The 18358-nt window shown below is 35.5% G+C and overlaps 4 protein-coding genes across 5 annotated transcripts in view; 1 reads left to right on the forward strand and 3 right to left on the reverse strand.

Moving 5' to 3' along the window:
• On the reverse strand, positions 185 to 5063 carry LOC104750526 (calmodulin-binding transcription activator 4). Of its 2 annotated transcripts, none has more exons than XM_010472332.2 (13): positions 4941 to 5063; positions 4715 to 4840; positions 4498 to 4613; positions 4221 to 4309; positions 4067 to 4121; positions 3477 to 3972; positions 3134 to 3210; positions 2870 to 2954; positions 2564 to 2784; positions 1726 to 2393; positions 1025 to 1604; positions 657 to 950; positions 185 to 531 (listed from the first exon to the last, which is right to left on the reverse strand). In XM_010472332.2, the coding sequence occupies exons 1-13, from the start codon at positions 4948 to 4950 to the stop codon at positions 433 to 435; spliced, it is 2916 nt and encodes a 971-aa protein (XP_010470634.1). In that variant the 5' UTR covers positions 4951 to 5063; the 3' UTR covers positions 185 to 432. The 2 variants fall into 2 exon arrangements, with proteins under 2 accessions (XP_010470634.1, XP_010470633.1); XM_010472331.2 differs by having other exon boundaries at positions 2870 to 2957.
• LOC104750528 (probable DNA primase large subunit) lies at positions 8981 to 12865 on the reverse strand. Its single transcript, XM_010472333.2, has 18 exons — positions 12637 to 12865; positions 12479 to 12540; positions 12281 to 12384; positions 12109 to 12190; positions 11964 to 12023; positions 11795 to 11852; positions 11476 to 11495; positions 11302 to 11385; positions 11138 to 11202; positions 11007 to 11055; positions 10885 to 10932; positions 10717 to 10806; positions 10565 to 10624; positions 10317 to 10376; positions 10010 to 10084; positions 9811 to 9896; positions 9423 to 9516; positions 8981 to 9319 (listed from the first exon to the last, which is right to left on the reverse strand). The coding sequence occupies exons 1-18, from the start codon at positions 12773 to 12775 to the stop codon at positions 9191 to 9193; spliced, it is 1365 nt and encodes a 454-aa protein (XP_010470635.1). The 5' UTR covers positions 12776 to 12865; the 3' UTR covers positions 8981 to 9190.
• LOC104750529 (putative L-type lectin-domain containing receptor kinase II.2) lies at positions 14926 to 17797 on the forward strand. Its single transcript, XM_010472334.2, has one exon. It carries the CDS (start codon positions 15020 to 15022, stop codon positions 17000 to 17002), a length of 1983 nt encoding a protein of 660 aa, XP_010470636.1. The 5' UTR covers positions 14926 to 15019; the 3' UTR covers positions 17003 to 17797.
• The window catches only part of LOC104753657 (ranBP2-type zinc finger protein At1g67325), a 3549-nt gene continuing 3269 nt past the window's right edge, over positions 18079 to 18358 (reverse strand). Inside the window, exons 10-11 of the mRNA XM_019237768.1 lie at positions 18203 to 18293; positions 18079 to 18117 (exon numbers count right to left, since the gene is read on the reverse strand). Coding sequence (XP_019093313.1) covers positions 18079 to 18117; positions 18203 to 18293 — 130 coding nt within the window. The remainder of the gene's footprint in view (positions 18118 to 18202; positions 18294 to 18358) is intronic.

Raw genomic sequence — 18358 nt, forward strand, 5'->3', positions numbered from 1 at the left:
CTCTCAGTAGAATCATATCATAAAACTAAAAATTTGTTGTTGGAAAGAATCCATGCAGTGATCAACATGATATTGATCCTGATCCAGATGCATATCTCCATTGGAATTTAGAAAGATATTACCATAACAATTAAACAATAACCAAACTCATTCCATATTTTTTCATTTGCTATGGAGGTGTAGATACATAAAAAATGCGATCACAAATTTAGTATTTACATTGTTTTGTTTTTTCAACCACATCCCAAGCATTCAAGCTTTTAAGTTAGCCCCAATAAGACACTTTACAGACACTACTAACAAGGGCTCTTCCTTGTCTTTTTTCTTTGCAACTCTACAAATCTAAGCTACTCACTCTTGAAACTTCACAAATCTACATTACTAATAATAAACCTCTAAAACCCACAAAGCTCTTCTTGCCTATCTTTTCCCTCAAGGCAGTGTAAACAAAGAGTCAAATTCCATATCAGCTATGTCAAACAACCCATCATCATCATCTCCAAGTAATGTCTCTGTTTTTCCAAGCTCAGCCTGCAGAGATTCATTTCAAGAATCTTCATCAGCTGCTCAATTCTAATACTGACTTTCTATTAAATATCCCACATTCACCATGATTATTTATAACTTTTGTGAATCATCTCTTGTAAACGACTAACCTTTGTCTGACAATATCTCTTGAGCACACGGTGGTATTGCTGGCGAGCCTCTGGAGAATTGGCCATCGATAGAACACGAGAGAAAGCCTCGTTCACTGCTCCATCTACTTTCTGCTTACGGAACACCTTGAGAATGTCTTCATCTTCACTGTCCTCTGTAGTTTCTACGTCTGGCCTGAACCCTCTTAGCCCAACTCCTTTTCTTCTCCACCTGAGTACAACCTTATCTAATATTCCTACTGCCCAGCAGATAACTCTGTAATGCTTCCTTGTTTGGTAACCTCGCACAAGAGCCTACCAAAAATATAAGAGCATAAAGAGCTGGACGAGGTGACAAAGCCTAATGGGAAAAAACTATGTTAAAATACCTGAATCTTTACAACTTTCTGGCGAAGCTCAAGAAACTCTTTTCGACCTTTATAGCCACGATACTTTTTCTGAATAGATAGAGCTGCTGAATGGTAGTTCTTGACCTTTCCAAAAGTACGCTTTGACATGGCTGAGATCCCTTCAATATCTTCACAATAGATTCCATACTCTTGTAAGCAAGCAGCCATAGCTGCTTCTCTCTGCTTTCGCTTTCTAAATGAATGTGCGCGAAAAGCTGCCTGAATTCTTGTAGCTGCTTGAGCTGCATTTCGTACTGCAGCCAGCGTTTTCTCCAGTGAGAGTTGATCCTCACTACCGGAAGGACCTGGTTCTGAGATGGAATTCACAGTTATCTCTGCTTGCACTTGAGCAGAATCTTTGGAAATCTCGGTTTCTTCAAGTGTGAGTGATGAGAGATGGTTTGTTAATGCCACCTCTGATAGATAACCTGCAATACCCTTGTGGCCATAAGAGGCAGCTATTGAAGCCGCAGTTTTGCCATTCGGGTCTTGCTGAGTGGGATCAGTCACTGCTCCAGCTGATGCCCCTGATGCTATAAGGGCAGCCACCATTTTTTCACTAGCAAAGACACACAGTATCGGTTATTAGATTCATTTTGAAGCTATTGTCTAATTTTATACATTGACTAAGTGAAAAAAATCTTTTAGTTATGATGCTATGACATTAAGACACTACTCACCTCCCAAACCGTGCAGCCCAATGAAGAGCGCTCCATCCTTTAATATCACGAAAATCAACACTGACACCATGATCAAGGATTGGATAGAGTGCCCACTCGAAGCCAAGGTCTGCTATCATATGGATAATGCCTTGTTCTTTTTTTGACATTTGGAATCTTGAAGACAGCCACGCATCCAGCTTGTCTTTAAGCAGTTCCTGTAGAAGCCAATCAACTGTTTTTGTTGATGATGAACTGCCATTTAGGACCTCTGCTATGACATGTGTCCATTGATCATCATCAGCATTCAGTTTCTTCAACAACTTATCATTTCCCAACTCTGAGTTACTCTCTCCTTCTGATGATCGGTCTGATAGAAGTGTTTGCACAAGCCCTACAAGTATTATAACCTCATCTGGACTTATGGACATGTCAGAGCTCTGTGGCCTACTGCACTTAAGGCAACATGTGTCGTCGGGCTTACCGTGATACTCAAACTCCCTTATTTCACTACATGAGAGTCCATCTCCAGAGGTAATGCATAGATTGACTTTTCCAGGACCACATGAAGGGGCTTCACACCGAATAACACCTTCTTTTATGATCTCACAAGGAACTTCAGAACTCCCAAACATGCAACACCACATAGACTCTGCTGAATCACATAGAAATGATCCAATGATTATCACCTGCATTGTCAAAAGTGGTACTTTAAATTTGAAAAATCCAAGCTGATCACCAACATTTGTTCTAAACAGGCAAGAAATAAACATGTATATCAATCATTAGAGTAGATTTATGCACTTTCCCATACGTCTAAACGAAATATTATGGATGGTGACAGTGTAAGAGATTAGACCTTTGTAGTTTCATTCGCGAAACCCCACTCTGGTGATATGTCCTGGATCGTAAACTTTTGGTTACATGCACCTGTCAGGCTCATTTCTTGCTCGAAAGGCAGCCCGAGTTCCCCATCATCCATCATTCTACAGTACTCACCATTATTCTCCGGAGCTACCAGTGCAGAATAAGAAGCAGGAACTTTGAAAGAACCAAGATCTCGAGGAAACAACAATGTAGCTGAAAATAAGACAACTATCAGGACCAAGTATTTTCAACAAGGTATGAAGCCTAACAGTATTCTTTAGTAAAGCATATGACATACATTGGTCAACCTGATTGCTGTAACTCCAGTTGGAATCTTCCTGCAATCCAGCTAGCAATCCTTTTGCAGAACTTGGTGTGCTTTCCTGCTTAAGAAACTTTTTACTTATTAGTTTATAAAATTAATAGCTAGCTCTTAGCGATTAGAAAACCATAACACATTTGGTTCATTAGCCGTGTTCCTCCGTATGAAGTCACCGTTAGGATTCAAGACATTCATTTTAGTTTGATCCACATATTTAATTTACTTATTCGAGAGAGTTACCTCAGAGTTAAGAGCACATGCCTCCAACACCTCTTTCCAAGATTCAGACCCTTGATCTCCACTCCCTCCTGTACCACCTGTAAAAAGATTGCTTCTTACTCTTCCTGATAACTATATATATCATTCCTCAACTCCGCGCATCGACAAGACTTGAAGGGTTTACTGAAGCTACTTCATATAGATGCTTACCAATGCTTTTTTTTTCTCAGACAGACTAGTGAAACTTACTGTGAATGAACATAAATACTTCCCTAATCATCTTTTGAGTATTGAGTAGCGTCAACATCATATAGTGAGGAAAACACAAAGAAAAGAAACCAAATCGTGTATAACTTTGGCGTACCTGAATCATTCTTAACGAGCATGAGATTACTAGAATGGTATTGGGCTCCAACATACCCTCCATAGCATCTCTCTAGTCTGTTAGAATCATTCTTGGCATGGTATTGAGCTCCAAAATTGCCTCCATAACATCTCTCTAGTCTGTTATTCTCTGGTCTCTGATATACAGTTGTTGGTGGTTGAGCAAAGTGATCCATGTCATTACTACACTCTAAAAACTGGAGACTGTCGAGACTTTCCGGCTGAATGTAGGGTTGAACTACAGAATCAACGTGTTCATCTCCGATACTCAGTTGTTCTTTAAGCTTCTTTAAAGCCTGACCTAACTCAGAAGAACTTGCACTGCCTTCCAGGTCAGAGATAACCTCTGCAGTGCCAGGTGAAGTAGATGAATGCTGATTTATGTCAGTAGAATCACCAATGTAGTGATTATAGCTCGCATTCTGAGTTGCAGGAACTGGTGCAAACTGATAAACTTGCCCACTAGTTTGATATCCCTGTAAAATTTAAGCCAACAATGAGGTCATACAACGAAGAAACTCAAGTTCTGGCTTTAAGTATAATAACAAATGTTTCTTATCGGAAAGTCACCTCTTCTCGGTCGCTTACATCCCTGTAATGGACAAGGACAATATGCTCGTACTCCCTGAACAAAAAAAAAAGAACAAGAAACTCTAAGTTCATTTTTGAGAAAAAAAAAATAGGACTAAATTGTATACACATAGTGTGAGTACATGACACTCACGGATCTAACATCCAGTAGATACGTCTCCGGAAAGTGGGATCATGCTCTCCATGCGCATAATAACAAGTCAAGGCCTCAGCATTACCCACCTATTCACAAACATATCGATAAGAAAAAAGAGTCATTAACAACCTTAAAGAAGAACATCTCTAAAGTTGCAAACACACAAAATCTTGGAGACTGGAATAGTCATAACAAGTTAGCAAAGTAACATCTAAGAGTAGGCAGAAACAATGTGAGAAGTCTCTGAGGTCAAGAGTTAAGTATCTCTAAATACCTTAAGACGTTCGTGTGCTTCAGCAATAGCCCTACCATCCCTTTTTTTCCGCCATTGATGGCCATCTTTACGGAAGAATTTAAGAACCCTTCTATTGAAAAGAAACAAAGACCCACCTGAGAGAGAGAAAGAGAGAGACATGATGAGTTTTACCAAAAAAATTGATCAAGTCAACCTTGAATCAAAAACCAAGTCAGAGAAGCAAGTCAAAACATACTCGTAGGCCTTTGAGGAGCCACATCTGTAAGCGTCAATCTTTCATGATTCTGCAATATGAATTGAACCTCTGGAGGTTTCAACCAACGAGTCTGAGCTTCTTGGTACAGAGTACTAATATCATATTCTGAGAAACCAAAAAAAAAAAGGTTTAACCTTTAGACATCAAAATACACAAAGTTTGATACTTTCGAGAGAAAATGGAGAAAAACCCCTCAAAAACTCACCGGATTGCATATTGATTGGAGAGGAAACTGAAGTAAATGATTCAATCTAACAACACAAACATGAGATCAAGTTTGGTCTGAAGAGAGATAAAGATTCAGACCTAGAGTCGTTAAACCAAGAAGTACGAGGGACCAAACACAAAAAAAGTAAGAAGAAGAAGAATGGGATAACGACAAAGATGGTGTAAAAAATTTGACTATGGACTGATGTCTGATGCAATAAGAATCTCAAAGGAGGGTTCCGACAGATAGCCACGAAGATGGTCGCTATGTCACAGGTTAAGGGTGGAATCCTCTGCGACGCTTCTCATATTTATTCTAGGGATATTATTAAGTTCAATCAATAATTGATGTCCACGTGTCATGATCTTATAGTTTCTTGATTTTTGTTTAGGAGTCGGCGAAACAGATTAAATAATTTAAAAATTAACACGTGTACGTCATGGAGTTATGATGGCAAATTACGGAATTAGCCCCAATCTTTTGATTTGACTTACATAATTTAGAAGAAGACTAGAGAGCACGTCGGCACGAGACACCAAAAAGAAAACTACTAGTCGTCAGTGAATAAACTTGAATGGTATAATTGTCAATATCTTATTATAATTAACACATTATTAACCTTCTTGTGGCATCCACATCAATATTAAGAAAAGAGGAAAAAAGGGTCCAAAGATCGTCCTCTTCTCTACTCTTAATTTATTTCTCTTATATTTCTCATTCGTTGTATGTAGGTATTGGGTAATATGGTCTGCCTGTTTCTATTGGGATTGGGTTTTTTGTCTCTAAAAACTTATGTAACTTGGTCGATGAATGAAATTTAACATTAACACTAAAAAAAAAAAAGGGTCCGAAGATCTAAAATATTCTGAAAATGATATTTTGGCTACATAACATATTAACATTTTCTTATATTAGGTTATTGGTGATAAGATTGTATTTATTATTTAAGAATATGGCAAATATAAAAAGTGGTTCTCACTCGGAGTCAGATACAACAAAAGATATACGGACAAAAATATTGAATGAACGTTATTGACTCCTCTATTTTATTTTTAAATTTTTATTTGTTTTGAGAAAAAAAAATCTGATTATTTTGTTTGATGATAAATTTAACATTTTAATCAAAACAGAATGTTTCTTTTAAAAAGAATTCATATGTTTTTAATGTTATAAAGAAAATATATGATCAAATTATATATGTTGATAGAAATACTAAATATCTTTAAAGATTATAAGTCCAAAAAAGAAAAATGAGGCTCATTGATACTACAAACCATAAAAGACGTAAACAAATGTCAAAGACTTAAACAAGAGCTCAAGATAAAATGGACTTACCAAACTTACTCTTATACCAAAGTGAACAAAAAAAACTAGCCACAAATGGACAACAAACATTGATTTTGCAGTAAACAAAAATAAAAAAAGATATGAATCTTATTAACGCAATATAATTTATTTCGTTCTTTGCCTAAAAAAACTATTTTGCTTTTCTGAATCTTCAATCGATAATGCAGCCGACAGAAACCCAAAAACATCGACGAAACTAAATCATAAAGGAAAAGTAAGATTCAGTGTTAGAAAAGCCATTGCAATCCAGTCAGTGAGTTTTTTCTATGGTTTTTCAAGAAGAACAAACAACTACATGGAAAAAAAAATAACTAAAAGACCAAAAAAAAACTGTTTACCATATTTAAAAATAATATGATTAAGAGATAAAATTACCAATCTTACAACACCTAATTGATTAACAAAAAACTACTTTCAAGCTTCATTTGATAAATATGATGTATATGTACACCAAATAAATAATAAATGTGATATATATGTACACCGAAGTTCAAAATTTGGTTCAAGTGTTTGTTAATTAACGTTCGTTTAGGCACTGATGAGCCTTCAAGCACTTCAATTTTAGTAAATTACACCATTTTAAATGCAAAATTAGTATAGTCGGTCAACTGTTTTACTAAATGATTACTTACCGCCTAACGAATTTCTAATAACATATGATGGAAATGAATAACATGTTCATATACAACTAAGTGATATGAATTAGTATTTCAAAATTGTCAAAATTTACTACTATTTGCTAGAGTATGAGTTTCTTGTTATTTTTTTGGAATATTGACTTTTCCGTGTCATAAAGTGAAAATATAAATACTCTTTTTATTTATATATAGATTTATATATATGACCCACCGTAAATGATTCTAAGAGTTGAATCCAATATGTCTATGGAAAAGATAATAAATACATGATAATTTTGAGATAGTTTTAAACCCTGAAAATATTAATGTTATAATGGCCCTGTTCGTTTGTGTGTCGTTGGTTTCAGCGACAGTGACCAGCGACAAGCAACACTAGTTGTTGTAGCTTGTGAGAAGATTGAACAGATGAGAAGCTTGTGAGGTCATATTTAACAACAATACAAGTCTACTCATAAATCAATTATGTACCTTGTGAACAATTGATTCTGGAAGTGACTTCACTCTTCTGAAATCGAGAATCACAAGCTGTAAATAACAAAAGTACCAATTTTAAACTAAACCTATTAAACTTTGGGAGTTTGCTAAGAGTTTAAACCAAACAAAGAAAACAATAAAAACCTAGAAACCCCACTACTCTAAACCCAAAAACCCAACTCATAATAGAACCATAAGTTTGAGGATTACCTTTAAGTAGCTTCTACGGATCGATGGAAATGGAGAAATTGATGGAGATGGAGGTTGAAATCTACGGATTGATGGAGATGAGAGAAGTTCTCTGGATCGATGGAGATGAGATGCAGGTTTGAAGTTTTATGGATCGATGGGAAGATGAGAGAAGAGAGATGAGATGAGAAGAGAGATCGATGGAGATGGGGAAAGAGATCGAACGATGGGTATTAGTTTTTTTTTTGTTTTTTTTTAAAAAGACGAAGACATTTTAGTAATTGTTGGTTTCAGTCGCCATGTTTTTAAAATTAATCGCTGAAAAAACAACGATCAAAAATATCAGTCGCTGGTCGCTAAATACTGTCACTACGACTGGTCGCTAAACCAACGACAGACAAACCAGCTGTCGCTGGAAAACGAACAGGCCCAATATATGCTCAACAAATTACCATACTTGAATTTCTAGTGCTGTTAGTGATAGACCAACTCCGTTACCTAATTTATCATAAATTCGTATTAATTTGATGGAATGGATCCGACTATTAGTACTTAATAGTTAATACATACATATATTTAATTAAACTTGCATTAACAATTCATGAGATCCATGATTCTGGTGATTTTATGTTTATGCATCCATGATTCTAAGAGTTGAACCCAATTTGGAAATGAATGAATCAATAAACTATTAAACTATCAAAAAATAATTCTACGATGAGTTGATTATTTTAAGCAGTCTGATCCGACTCTACAGTGTGGCTCTATGTACTTGTTTTTTTATCTCCAATGTCATCTTCAATTCTTTCCATTTAATTAACAGTTATGACCCACCGTACATGATTATTCTCTCTATTCACTTATCTTTCTCTGGCAATTTTTTGTGAACTATGAGTATGAGGGGCAGGCAAAGAAAAACAAAAATAGTAGTAAAGAACATCCATCATGAAACATTAAATCAGATCCTATCAATTTTCTTCAATCTTTGTCCTATGCCTTTCTATTACAGAAAAGAAAGTAAAAAAAAACAAATATAATAAAACGAATTTTTTTTATTAACACGAAATAATTAGGAATGAACAGTTTTAATTTATATTCCTTTTTTTCTTGGGAGTTCCCTCCCCGTAGGATTTGTGGTCACAGACTCACAGTAGTCACATCTGATATATAGTGTAGCAAGCAAGTTAATATTACCATGCTTGCAGAAAAGATCTCTAATGTCGAATGAATCTGATATCATTCACCTTATGCCATTAGATTATACTATGGTTTTAAAACTTATGACATTATCTAGATGTTGATTATCATACAACTGGATAATATTTTATTGCAAGTCACGGGGACACATGTGTGAAAGAGATTCACTTCATTTCCATTGATCTCCTTGAATAATTAAAGAAACATGTGCATGACTTTAAACTGACACTCCTAATTAGTATTTGTCGTTTCCTACATAATCAAGATCCTAATGACGCAGCTTTTTCCAAGTGCATGCATTTAGAATCCGGATCCAAAATTGAAAGCATCCAACAATAAGACCATATTGGAACAAGAGTAAGCATGTATATGTGCTTTGGTTTACATTGAACTATAGGAAGATTAAACCGGAGCAGTTGGGGTCTTAGATTTCAAAATCTTCTGACTCTCCTCAAAGTATTGGTTTGGATGGTTGATCCCAGTATCACATGATGTACCATAAACAGCTTCGAAGGTTAAGGTACATGCGAGCTTTAGTTTTGAAGAGTCCACCACATGCATATGAAGACGACCCTGTTTTAGTTATAGATAAAATTGAAGTAAAAGAGATTTTAGGTTTAGTGAGATGAATCACCTGATAATGTCTGTTTCGCACTTTGTCCATTACGTCTTCCATCCCACGAGAACTCAATCCCATCCTACTAAGTGCTGCTTTCAGGTTATCCTCACTGTCACCAAGCACCACAATGCATAAGATACATTACTTTGGGATTCATCTAATCATTCACACATCTTTACATATGTAATATTGTTTTGCTTTACAGGCTATAGAAAAAGTCCAACGGCAACAATTTCTGCTAAACAAAAGACTTAAGAAGTCCCCTCATGTTCACTAATTAAATGTCGCTCGTAGTGTTGATATGTGATTTTGGTGATGGATAACAAATACTACATGAATAATAATAAATAACACTTTCCGTTTTTTAACAGAAAGAGAACATATTTCTACTGAGCAAACTGACCTGAAATGACGATAAGGACAGCCATGATGATCCCCAGCACCAGGAGCCGATGTGATGATCTTAGAACAAGCATAAGGGGTATAATCCTGAAATTGTAATGTGAATTTGGTATCAGAAGCTGATCATTGCCGCTTTCATTGATATAAAAAAGCGATGACAACTCTGAAAAATGGCCTAAGAAGAAGAGTTAGGTTCTTACTGTTCTCTTGCCTTCCTTCCCATAGTTATGGCGAATGGCATACGCATACTCTTTATCAAATCTCTCAGAGCCAACCTGAGGATAGAAAGGAAAAAAGAAATAAGTATCTCGCTCAGTATTACTTAGTTTCTGCAGACAAATGTCTACCCAACATCTCTGCATTCAAATTTGCTACCACACACAAAAACATGTAAAAAGGCTTGAGGACCACAAGAAACTAGCTTCTTTTGTTGGTCTAAACTGGACACGATACACATAAAACGGATACGACAAAATTAACAGAAAAAACATGTGAGAACCAAGTTACCTTTTTTGTGAATTCTTCCCTCCAAAATGCTAGGGCGTCATCCAACTTCAGACCTACACCCTACATGTCGGTAGACAACTTCAAAGACTTAAAATACAGCACAGAACATGTAACAAGAACTGGTGCTTATTTACTATGAAATTTGACCAATAGAACGTCTAGCCTCAAATCTAGAAGTGAATTTATATGCATCATATCGCATTCAGATACTACTAAACTTGACAGGCGGAGAGAGGTTAAAATGAAACCTTCAAGAAAAGACCCAGTTGCATTCTTCCTCCATGTTTTAGATGGTGATCTTCTCGAAGCTGTGTGTAAACATTCACATGTTACAGTTGCATGGGAGCAGGATATGTAACTAATGAAGAATCGAAGATTTAAAAGCCATGAAGCAACTTACTTTTTCAAATAGATGTCTCATACAAAGGGGAAAGGAACTCTTGGAAACTTGATCAATATCCTTCAGTGATATGTCAGCGTACTCACTTGACTGTGGAGGCATATTAACAACTTCAATGATTTCAAATCTATAAATGTATATAAAAAAGTTTCACAGGATGGTCCTCACCTGAGTATAATCAGGACCCAAGTAGCTTGTAGATAATGCTTCCACTATCTGAATGAGAACAATGATATGTTATGGAAACAGGGGACATGAAATACATCAGTTGATTTAAGGTCTGTGCTTACTGGAGTTAGTCTGTCTTTTTCTCGTTCTCGAATGGTAGTTGTCCATTTTCTGCAGACAAAAAGAAAACTCCGGTAAAGAAGGTGTGATGGGTCTAAGAGGTCCTTCTAAATATTCATGTAACCAGAATAACCTGTTTGTCAGAATGAGGGCCTTTGATAAATGAGATCGAAATTGGGTAACAACAAGGGAAACCAACTGCAAAGAGAAGAAAGGAAATCCGAGTTGGCTAAAGAGACACTATTCTCTACCGCGGAGAAGTTAAGTTTTCAATTTGAAATCGAAACCATGACTTACCTGACTACCAGCTACAAAGGCATACCCTTTCTGTAATAATACTCTCCGGGTAGCTACAAGGTCAGGAACCTCTTCAAAAGGAACCTTTTTTAGGTGAAAATGAATCAACTGCTCAGATAAATGAATTTGTAGCTTGTAGTATATGAACAAATACAAAAGAAGAGGAAGACCAACCTTATAGTATATGTTTTCAACTGCAAAGGATAAGAAAGACAAGAAATTTTCCATTAGAAAAGATACAAGTCTTACTGCTAAATAATTTCAGATGAAGGGGATACAATTTCTGGAAGTAGATGATGCTTAAATTGTATCGAACTACAACAAATTTAATATATGACTAGTTACTGACCGGAAAATATTGAAAAGACAGATCACCATATATGCTAATACTATGTTGTGCTAATACTAAAGGATAACAAAACCAAATACAAGACGAGGAAATACACCAGAACTAAGAAACAGAAAAGGAATCTGAGAAGTATGTGATCATTACCATCAGATGAAGTTTGACAAAGTGAACGTGCAACTAGCACCAACCTCTCCTTCAAACTCTACAAATAGTCAAAAATCAATTTCTTAACCTCTCAATCATTTGAATTCTGTATAACCACCAACCACAATCCTGAATATCGCAGGACAATGTAACAATATCTAGCAATTACCTCAAGTTCTGCCCCTATGACTGCTTTATAAGGTAATCCAAATTCTCCCACAATTACTCTCTGTGAACAAACAAACAAAATGCAGCCAAATTTTAGGCGCCAGTCTACATCCGGACGCCTCGAACAAAAATGAAAGCAGAAGTACCTGTTCTTCAATCTTTTTAATCCGGAATCTATGGCGGAAAAGAGCAGTTTCCATACTAAGAAACCATTTCTTCAATTCATCCCTAAAATCAAAGATCCAAAAAAAAAGTATAAAACTATATGGAAAGTAAAAAAAAACCAAAGATAAAGGAACACAAGAGACAAGAGCTTACGATCTACAATAAACAAGACGTAGTACGAAATGAGAAATTATATCTTTATTGATCATTTCTGAAACATCAGGAAGTCTCATATGTTCTTTCCACAAAGTATCTACCTACAATCAAAAAAGAAACGAGCTTTAAATGAATCAAACTTGAAAAAACAATTCTTCACTAAAGAAAAAAAATCAAATTTTTAAATGAACTTACAAGATCATCCATTTCGTTAGGGTTTCGTCCACGAGCTAATCCATCTGAGACTCCTTTCAGAACTATCACAAATGAAACAAATTAACAATTTTTATCGAAAACCCAGATGGATTTCTCCTCTAAAAGAAACAAATTGTGAGCTAATTTTGATTTGAAACCTCGTAGGCGATCTATGGCGAAGAGCTCGAACTCTTCTAAGCGGACTTCCATGGGTGGAGCTGTAAGATAGAGGGGAAGCGTTGGAGTTGAAACGATGTCGTTGGAGGCTGTTCGCTTTTGAGTTCGAATCACTTCCATTTTTCACTGCTTCTTCTTCTTCTTCTTCTTCTTCTTCTTCTTCTTCTTCGGTGTTCTCTGTTCGTGAGCACTTGAAAGCAACAGTGCGCGTCAAAGGGTTCGACGAGAAAGCGCGGGAGAGTTGTAAGCTGAGGAGCGGGAGTTTCTTTGTTGGGCCTTTAATGGACCCCAAAAGATAAAAAAAAAGTCTCTTATCCAAATTGTTCATGTCGTTTAACGTTAAGTCGTCTCAAAAGAATTTAACAGTTCGGTCAAACCACTTAACGATGGGATTAATTTGGTTCAGTTAATAAAAAAAAATTGGTGACTAAGATGTAAAATTAATGAAGTAATGGATTTTTTTCAACAATCGGAAAGTCTGTGTTGGTTCCAATCATTTTTGGAAGTTGGAGACATTTTTTTGACATTTAGAAAAAAAAAAATTTGATTGGTCGACCAAAACAAATGTTATTTAGAAGAACGAATCATGAATATGATAATTAGTTTTTTAAAAATATCTGATTTTACAATTGAAAAAAATAAGTATCATGACAATAAGTGGTGTAGAGAAATAACCTTAAATCTTGATAACTTGGTTATTGGATTCATAATTTAATAAAGGGTTTTATACAAAAAAAAAACTCATATTCTCATTGTATTTAATTACCTTTTTTTTTGGGCTAAATGTATTTAATTACCATATCGTTCTTTTACCGCTTCTATATTATTTCCCAAAATAAAGTTATCAAATTTATGCAAGATATATATTCTCAAAGTTTTTTTTATCATTTTTTTTAATGTGACAAATATCATATTATTCATCTGCGTAATCTTTCTAAACATTTTTAAAAACGAGATACAAAAATATTTATATTAACATTTTTTCCACAATATTTATATTATAATAATTATATTGACATTTTTGAATACATTTTAGAGAGAAGCTTTTATTTTGCAAGATATTACATAAAATTTCATTGATTTTAAAAAGCTCATTAAGGATAAACATAAAATATGAAAATACTTATACATGTATCCAATAAATTCTATACTATATCGTTTTTGTTTAATGTTTTTTTAAGTTGCATTGAATGATCATATAATAAATAAAATTCTAGATTTTTTTTTATATTTGTCGTAATGAATTTTGAAAAACGGACATGTATCCTCAAGTAATGAAGAAAAAGTGTATGTTTAATGTTAAAAGTCATATTATAAATAAGACCAAAATTAATATAAATCTAAATGAGCATAAAACTTAACTTAATAAGATCAAAATTTAAAAGTTTGTGTTTCTTTAGTGGAACCGTTTAGGTAGTCAAACAGAGTCGTGCCTACATTGTTCAATTTAGAATCATTCGACATCAAAGTTAATAGATTCATTTACGATGCTATGGTAGTTGGTTTTCATATACGTATTACTGAGTTAATAGTATAACTTGCAATATATAAAATTTCTAAATACAAATAACATAAGGTAATAGTTTAATGTAGGTAACATCTTTTTCATGCTGGTATCTGCTAATTTGTTTTTCTATCTCATTAATTCTTCATTTTTTTCACTTCTTTACCAACTTCTTATTTGTTAATCATCTTTATCTAACTTTATTAATTGTTTATGTATATTAGATATTACTTTTGTGTATCACCATAATTATATTAATTTTTATTATTAGTAAAATCATATTTTATTTTGTTAAGAACATACACAATAACAACACTAACACAAACTGAAATAAGCCGGCACTAAACCAAATCACTTATATCAGTTTAGTTTGGATTCCTTTTTCCGTATGTTTTTTCTGCCCGTGACAATAAGGATTCACTTTTCAACAAATTCGTTGTATGATCAAAAAAACAATTTTGTTGAGGTGTCGTTAACTAGAGTGTTTTTTTTTTTTTCTAGATGAGAAATATATACATCTTTTATTTATAAACACTAGCTATTTAACGGTTAAATAATTACAATTTCGGAAATAAATAAATAAAAAGAAGCAGGTTAAGAAAAGCTATGATGCCACATAGCAGAGTGACCAATTCAAACAAATCAGATCATCTATTGCCAATTCAAAAGAAAGGAAATTTCCTAAGAGTCAACTCTCATGCTTCTCTCTAATTTATATGATTCGTCTGTGCTGATATATTCTGCATGATCTTTTAGTTTAGTTTAGTCAACCAACATTCTCATGAAAAAGAATTAGGAAAGAAAGTGAGTTTACAAAAAAAAAAAAAAAAGTTTGAACGTCCAGAGACTAACAATTTCATATGGTTGTTACTATGAAACTACTTGTATTCTTGGTGATAGTTTCGATCCATGCAATCTCTATGTCATTAGCTCAAGAAGGTAACCAATTTGTGCATTACGACTTCAAGAAAGCAGATCTGTACGTAGATGGAATGGCAACAATAGAAGATGGTCGGTTGAAACTTACTAATAGTTCAAAGAGAGCCACGGGGCATGCCTTCCACAAATCACCTATAAATTTCACAAACACGTCTTTTTCATTTTCAACTGAATTCGTATTTGCAATCGTACCAGAAGAGAGTACCAGCTACGGTCAAGGTATGGCTTTTCTTATATCTCCGAGCATTGATCTGAGGTATGGTGCTGCAACATCTTATCTAGGGATATTCAATAGGACGAATGATAACAAAACCGAAAACCATATCCTTGCCGTCGAGCTTGACACTAATGCAAGCTCTGAAGCACTTGAAGAAAGTGATAACCATGTAGGGATTGATATAAACAGTATAGTATCAGTTTACTCTGCTGATGCTAGTTACTTTGATGATACAGAAGGGTTGAGAAAAAGACTTGTGCTTGCGAGCGAAAAAAGGATTCATATTTGGATAGATTATGATGGTGAGCATAGAGTACTAAACGTAACTCTTGCTCCACTAGAGACACCAAGACCAAGTTTGCCTCTGTTGTCAAGATTTATAGATCTTTCTAAAATCTTCAAAGAACAGATGTATTTTGGTTTTTCGGGGTCGACAGGTACAATCAGAAGTCACCAATACATCCTTGGATGGGCATTGGCTATAGGAGAAAAAGCACAAAGCCTTGACGTTTCTAAAGTTTTGGATCTCCCTCGACCACCACCCAATCACTTACCGCTAATACTTGCTTTTGCAACAACAACCGTGTTTCTTATAATAGCATGCGGATTCGCATACCTTTACCACCAAAGAAGATATGCAGAGGTGTTTGAACAATGGGAAAAGAAATATAGTCCCCAAAGATTTTCCTTTAGGACCCTCTACAAAGCAACCAAAGGTTTTAAGGAGAATCGGGTACTTGGAGCAGGAGGTTTTGGCAAGGTTTATAGAGGAGATCTTTCTGATGGTACAGAAATTGCAGTTAAGAGAGTCTCTCATGGTGCAGAACAAGGCATGCAAGAGTATGTTTCAGAAATTGCTACTATGGGAAGACTAGGTCACAGGAACTTGGTTCAACTACGTGGTTACTGCAGAAGGAAAGGTGAATTGTTACTGGTCTACGAGTACATGCCAAATGGAAGTCTTTCTGATTACTTGTTCGGTGACAACAATCTTAGCTGGTCTCAGAGAGTTCATATAATAAAGGGAGTGGCCTCTGCTCTTCATTACCTACATGAAGGTTGGGAACAAGTTGTACTGCATAGAGATATAAAAGCAAGCAACATTCTTCTAGATTCTAATTTAAATGGGAAAGTTGGAGATTTTGGGCTTGCTAGATTCCATGATCGTGGCGAGACTCTCCAACCCACTCGTGTGGTAGGAACCATTGGTTACATGGCTCCAGAAATTGCCACACTTGGTGTGGCTAATGAGTTAACTGATGTGTATGCGTTTGGAGCTCTCATCCTTGAGGTGGTTTGCGGGAGGAGGCCACTAGACCTAGAGAGATCACCCGAACAAAGAATTTTGGTTGAATGGGTTGTTAGTTTCGGGAGAAGAGGTTGTTTAGTGGATACCGTTGATAGTAAACTAGCATGCAACTTTACAACTGAAGAGGCCAAGTTACTTTTGAAGCTAGGCATGCTCTGTTCACAGAGAGATCCAGAGAACAGACCTACTATGAAAGATATAACAGAGTATCTTGATAAAAAAAAGAGCATGCCAAACATAACGTTTGATATAGCCGAAATAGGTATACCTATTGTACCTCTGATAAACAATGAAATGGCAACAACATCTCATGGAACTACTTCCTCGTTTGCTAGTTTCTGGTATGACACTATTACAGTCTTATTTCGCGGTCGCTGAAGCCTGCATCACAAACTGGTATACTCGCCAGGAATAATTTCTTATTAGAGCTTTCTGCCTTTTCGTGATGTGAATGATTGTGTTTTGTGATGTGGTGTTGTGTGCAAATAAATATTGGAAGAAGACTGTAATATGACCACAATCTTCCCTTATGTATGAAAGTTTACGGTCTGTACATATCATATGTATCAATACAAGAACTTGCGAAAGAAAATGCTTGCTAGACACAACTAATGACTGAAATAGAATGACCAGAATACCTTAAATGCTGTTAGTACACTTAAACCTGACTGTCTATGGACGCATAAGTTACTCTTCCACGGTCTCATCTAATCTCATCGCCTATAAGATATCATGGTAGTTGAACACTTAGCGCCTAGCATAACTAGAAAAGTTAATAAGCAACAGTTTCAAGCTTTCGGCACTCTATTAGGCTCCATAAAAATGAATGAAATATGAAGGTACAAATTATTTTCTAACCACAGCGCAATTTAGTAGTGTGATAGATTTACTTTTTAGTTAAAGCTAGTTCACGTTTCAGTTTGTTCTTAGAAAAATGAGTGGACACCTATGATAATATTTATTCGTCTAAAACGAAACGACCACTTGCCTCCCCTAGATAGACTCTATAACCCAGAAAACTATCTAGTGTTTCTAATTTTAGGAAAATGGTTTTAACGTAAAAATGACGAGGGGGATTACAAAGAACGAAACCATAAGTGCCAACTAAGATTAGGATGTAAACAGTATGGAAGACCTGAAGGACAATTCTATAGGAAGACAAGATCCACGACGACCACAAAGTAGATAAAACAATTTATGCATTATTAATACAACATAGGCACCCAAAGAGTGGTAAAGAGACAAATGCAAGGAAGCAAACTTGACGAGACCGCTTCAACATGGACGACCTGACGAGACATTGACTGACATTACGACACCAGCTGGATCAGACTCACCCTTCTCAACCCCCAAACATGTCTACGACTCACTGGAACAGACCACAAATTGAAACACACCGTTCAGAGACTCTAAATTTGGGTTTAAATTTTTTAACATAGTCAGAGTCAAATATTTCATAAACAAATAACCGCTGCTTTCGCAAGGCATAAAATCTACACCGATTGTTACATATACGAGTTTCAATGGCAAACAGTTTATTAACAAGCAGATGTGGCCACATAGATACATCTGACAAACCTGATCGTTCTCTTCTGGTGCACGGGAAGGAGATTCATTCGACTGATCCGCTGGTTTATCAGCTCCACAGTTCTGCCTGTTGCATTTGCTCCTGAAGGGATAGTTTATATTCCCACAATTATCACACTTCCAGCTCCCTTCCGGTGCATTTTGTTC

This window comes from Camelina sativa, chromosome 16 (genome assembly GCF_000633955.1).
Source record: "Camelina sativa cultivar DH55 chromosome 16, Cs, whole genome shotgun sequence".
Classification (NCBI taxonomy): Eukaryota; Viridiplantae; Streptophyta; class Magnoliopsida; order Brassicales; family Brassicaceae; genus Camelina; species Camelina sativa.

Excerpts from the sequence above, each read along its gene's own strand:
- LOC104750526 (XM_010472331.2), bottom strand. Across the intron at positions 4,122-4,220 it reads ATCTACTGGATGTTAGATCC|GGAGTACGAGCATATTGTCC; the intron begins GTGAGTGTCATG and ends TTTTTTGTTCAG. Across the intron at positions 2,785-2,869 it reads CAGCAATCAGGTTGACCAAT|CTACATTGTTGTTTCCTCGA; the intron begins GTATGTCATATG and ends TCTTATTTTCAG.
- LOC104750528 (XM_010472333.2), bottom strand. The coding sequence starts at position 12,775 with ATGGAAGTGATTCGAACTCAAAAGCGAACAGCCTCCAACGACATCGTT. Across the intron at positions 11,853-11,963 it reads TCATAGGGGCAGAACTTGAG|AGTTTGAAGGAGAGGTTGGT; the intron begins GTAATTGCTAGA and ends GACTATTTGTAG. Across the intron at positions 11,386-11,475 it reads TTGAAAACATATACTATAAG|GTTCCTTTTGAAGAGGTTCC; the intron begins GTTGGTCTTCCT and ends CACCTAAAAAAG.
- LOC104750529 (XM_010472334.2), top strand. The coding sequence starts at position 15,020 with ATGGTTGTTACTATGAAACTACTTGTATTCTTGGTGATAGTTTCGATC.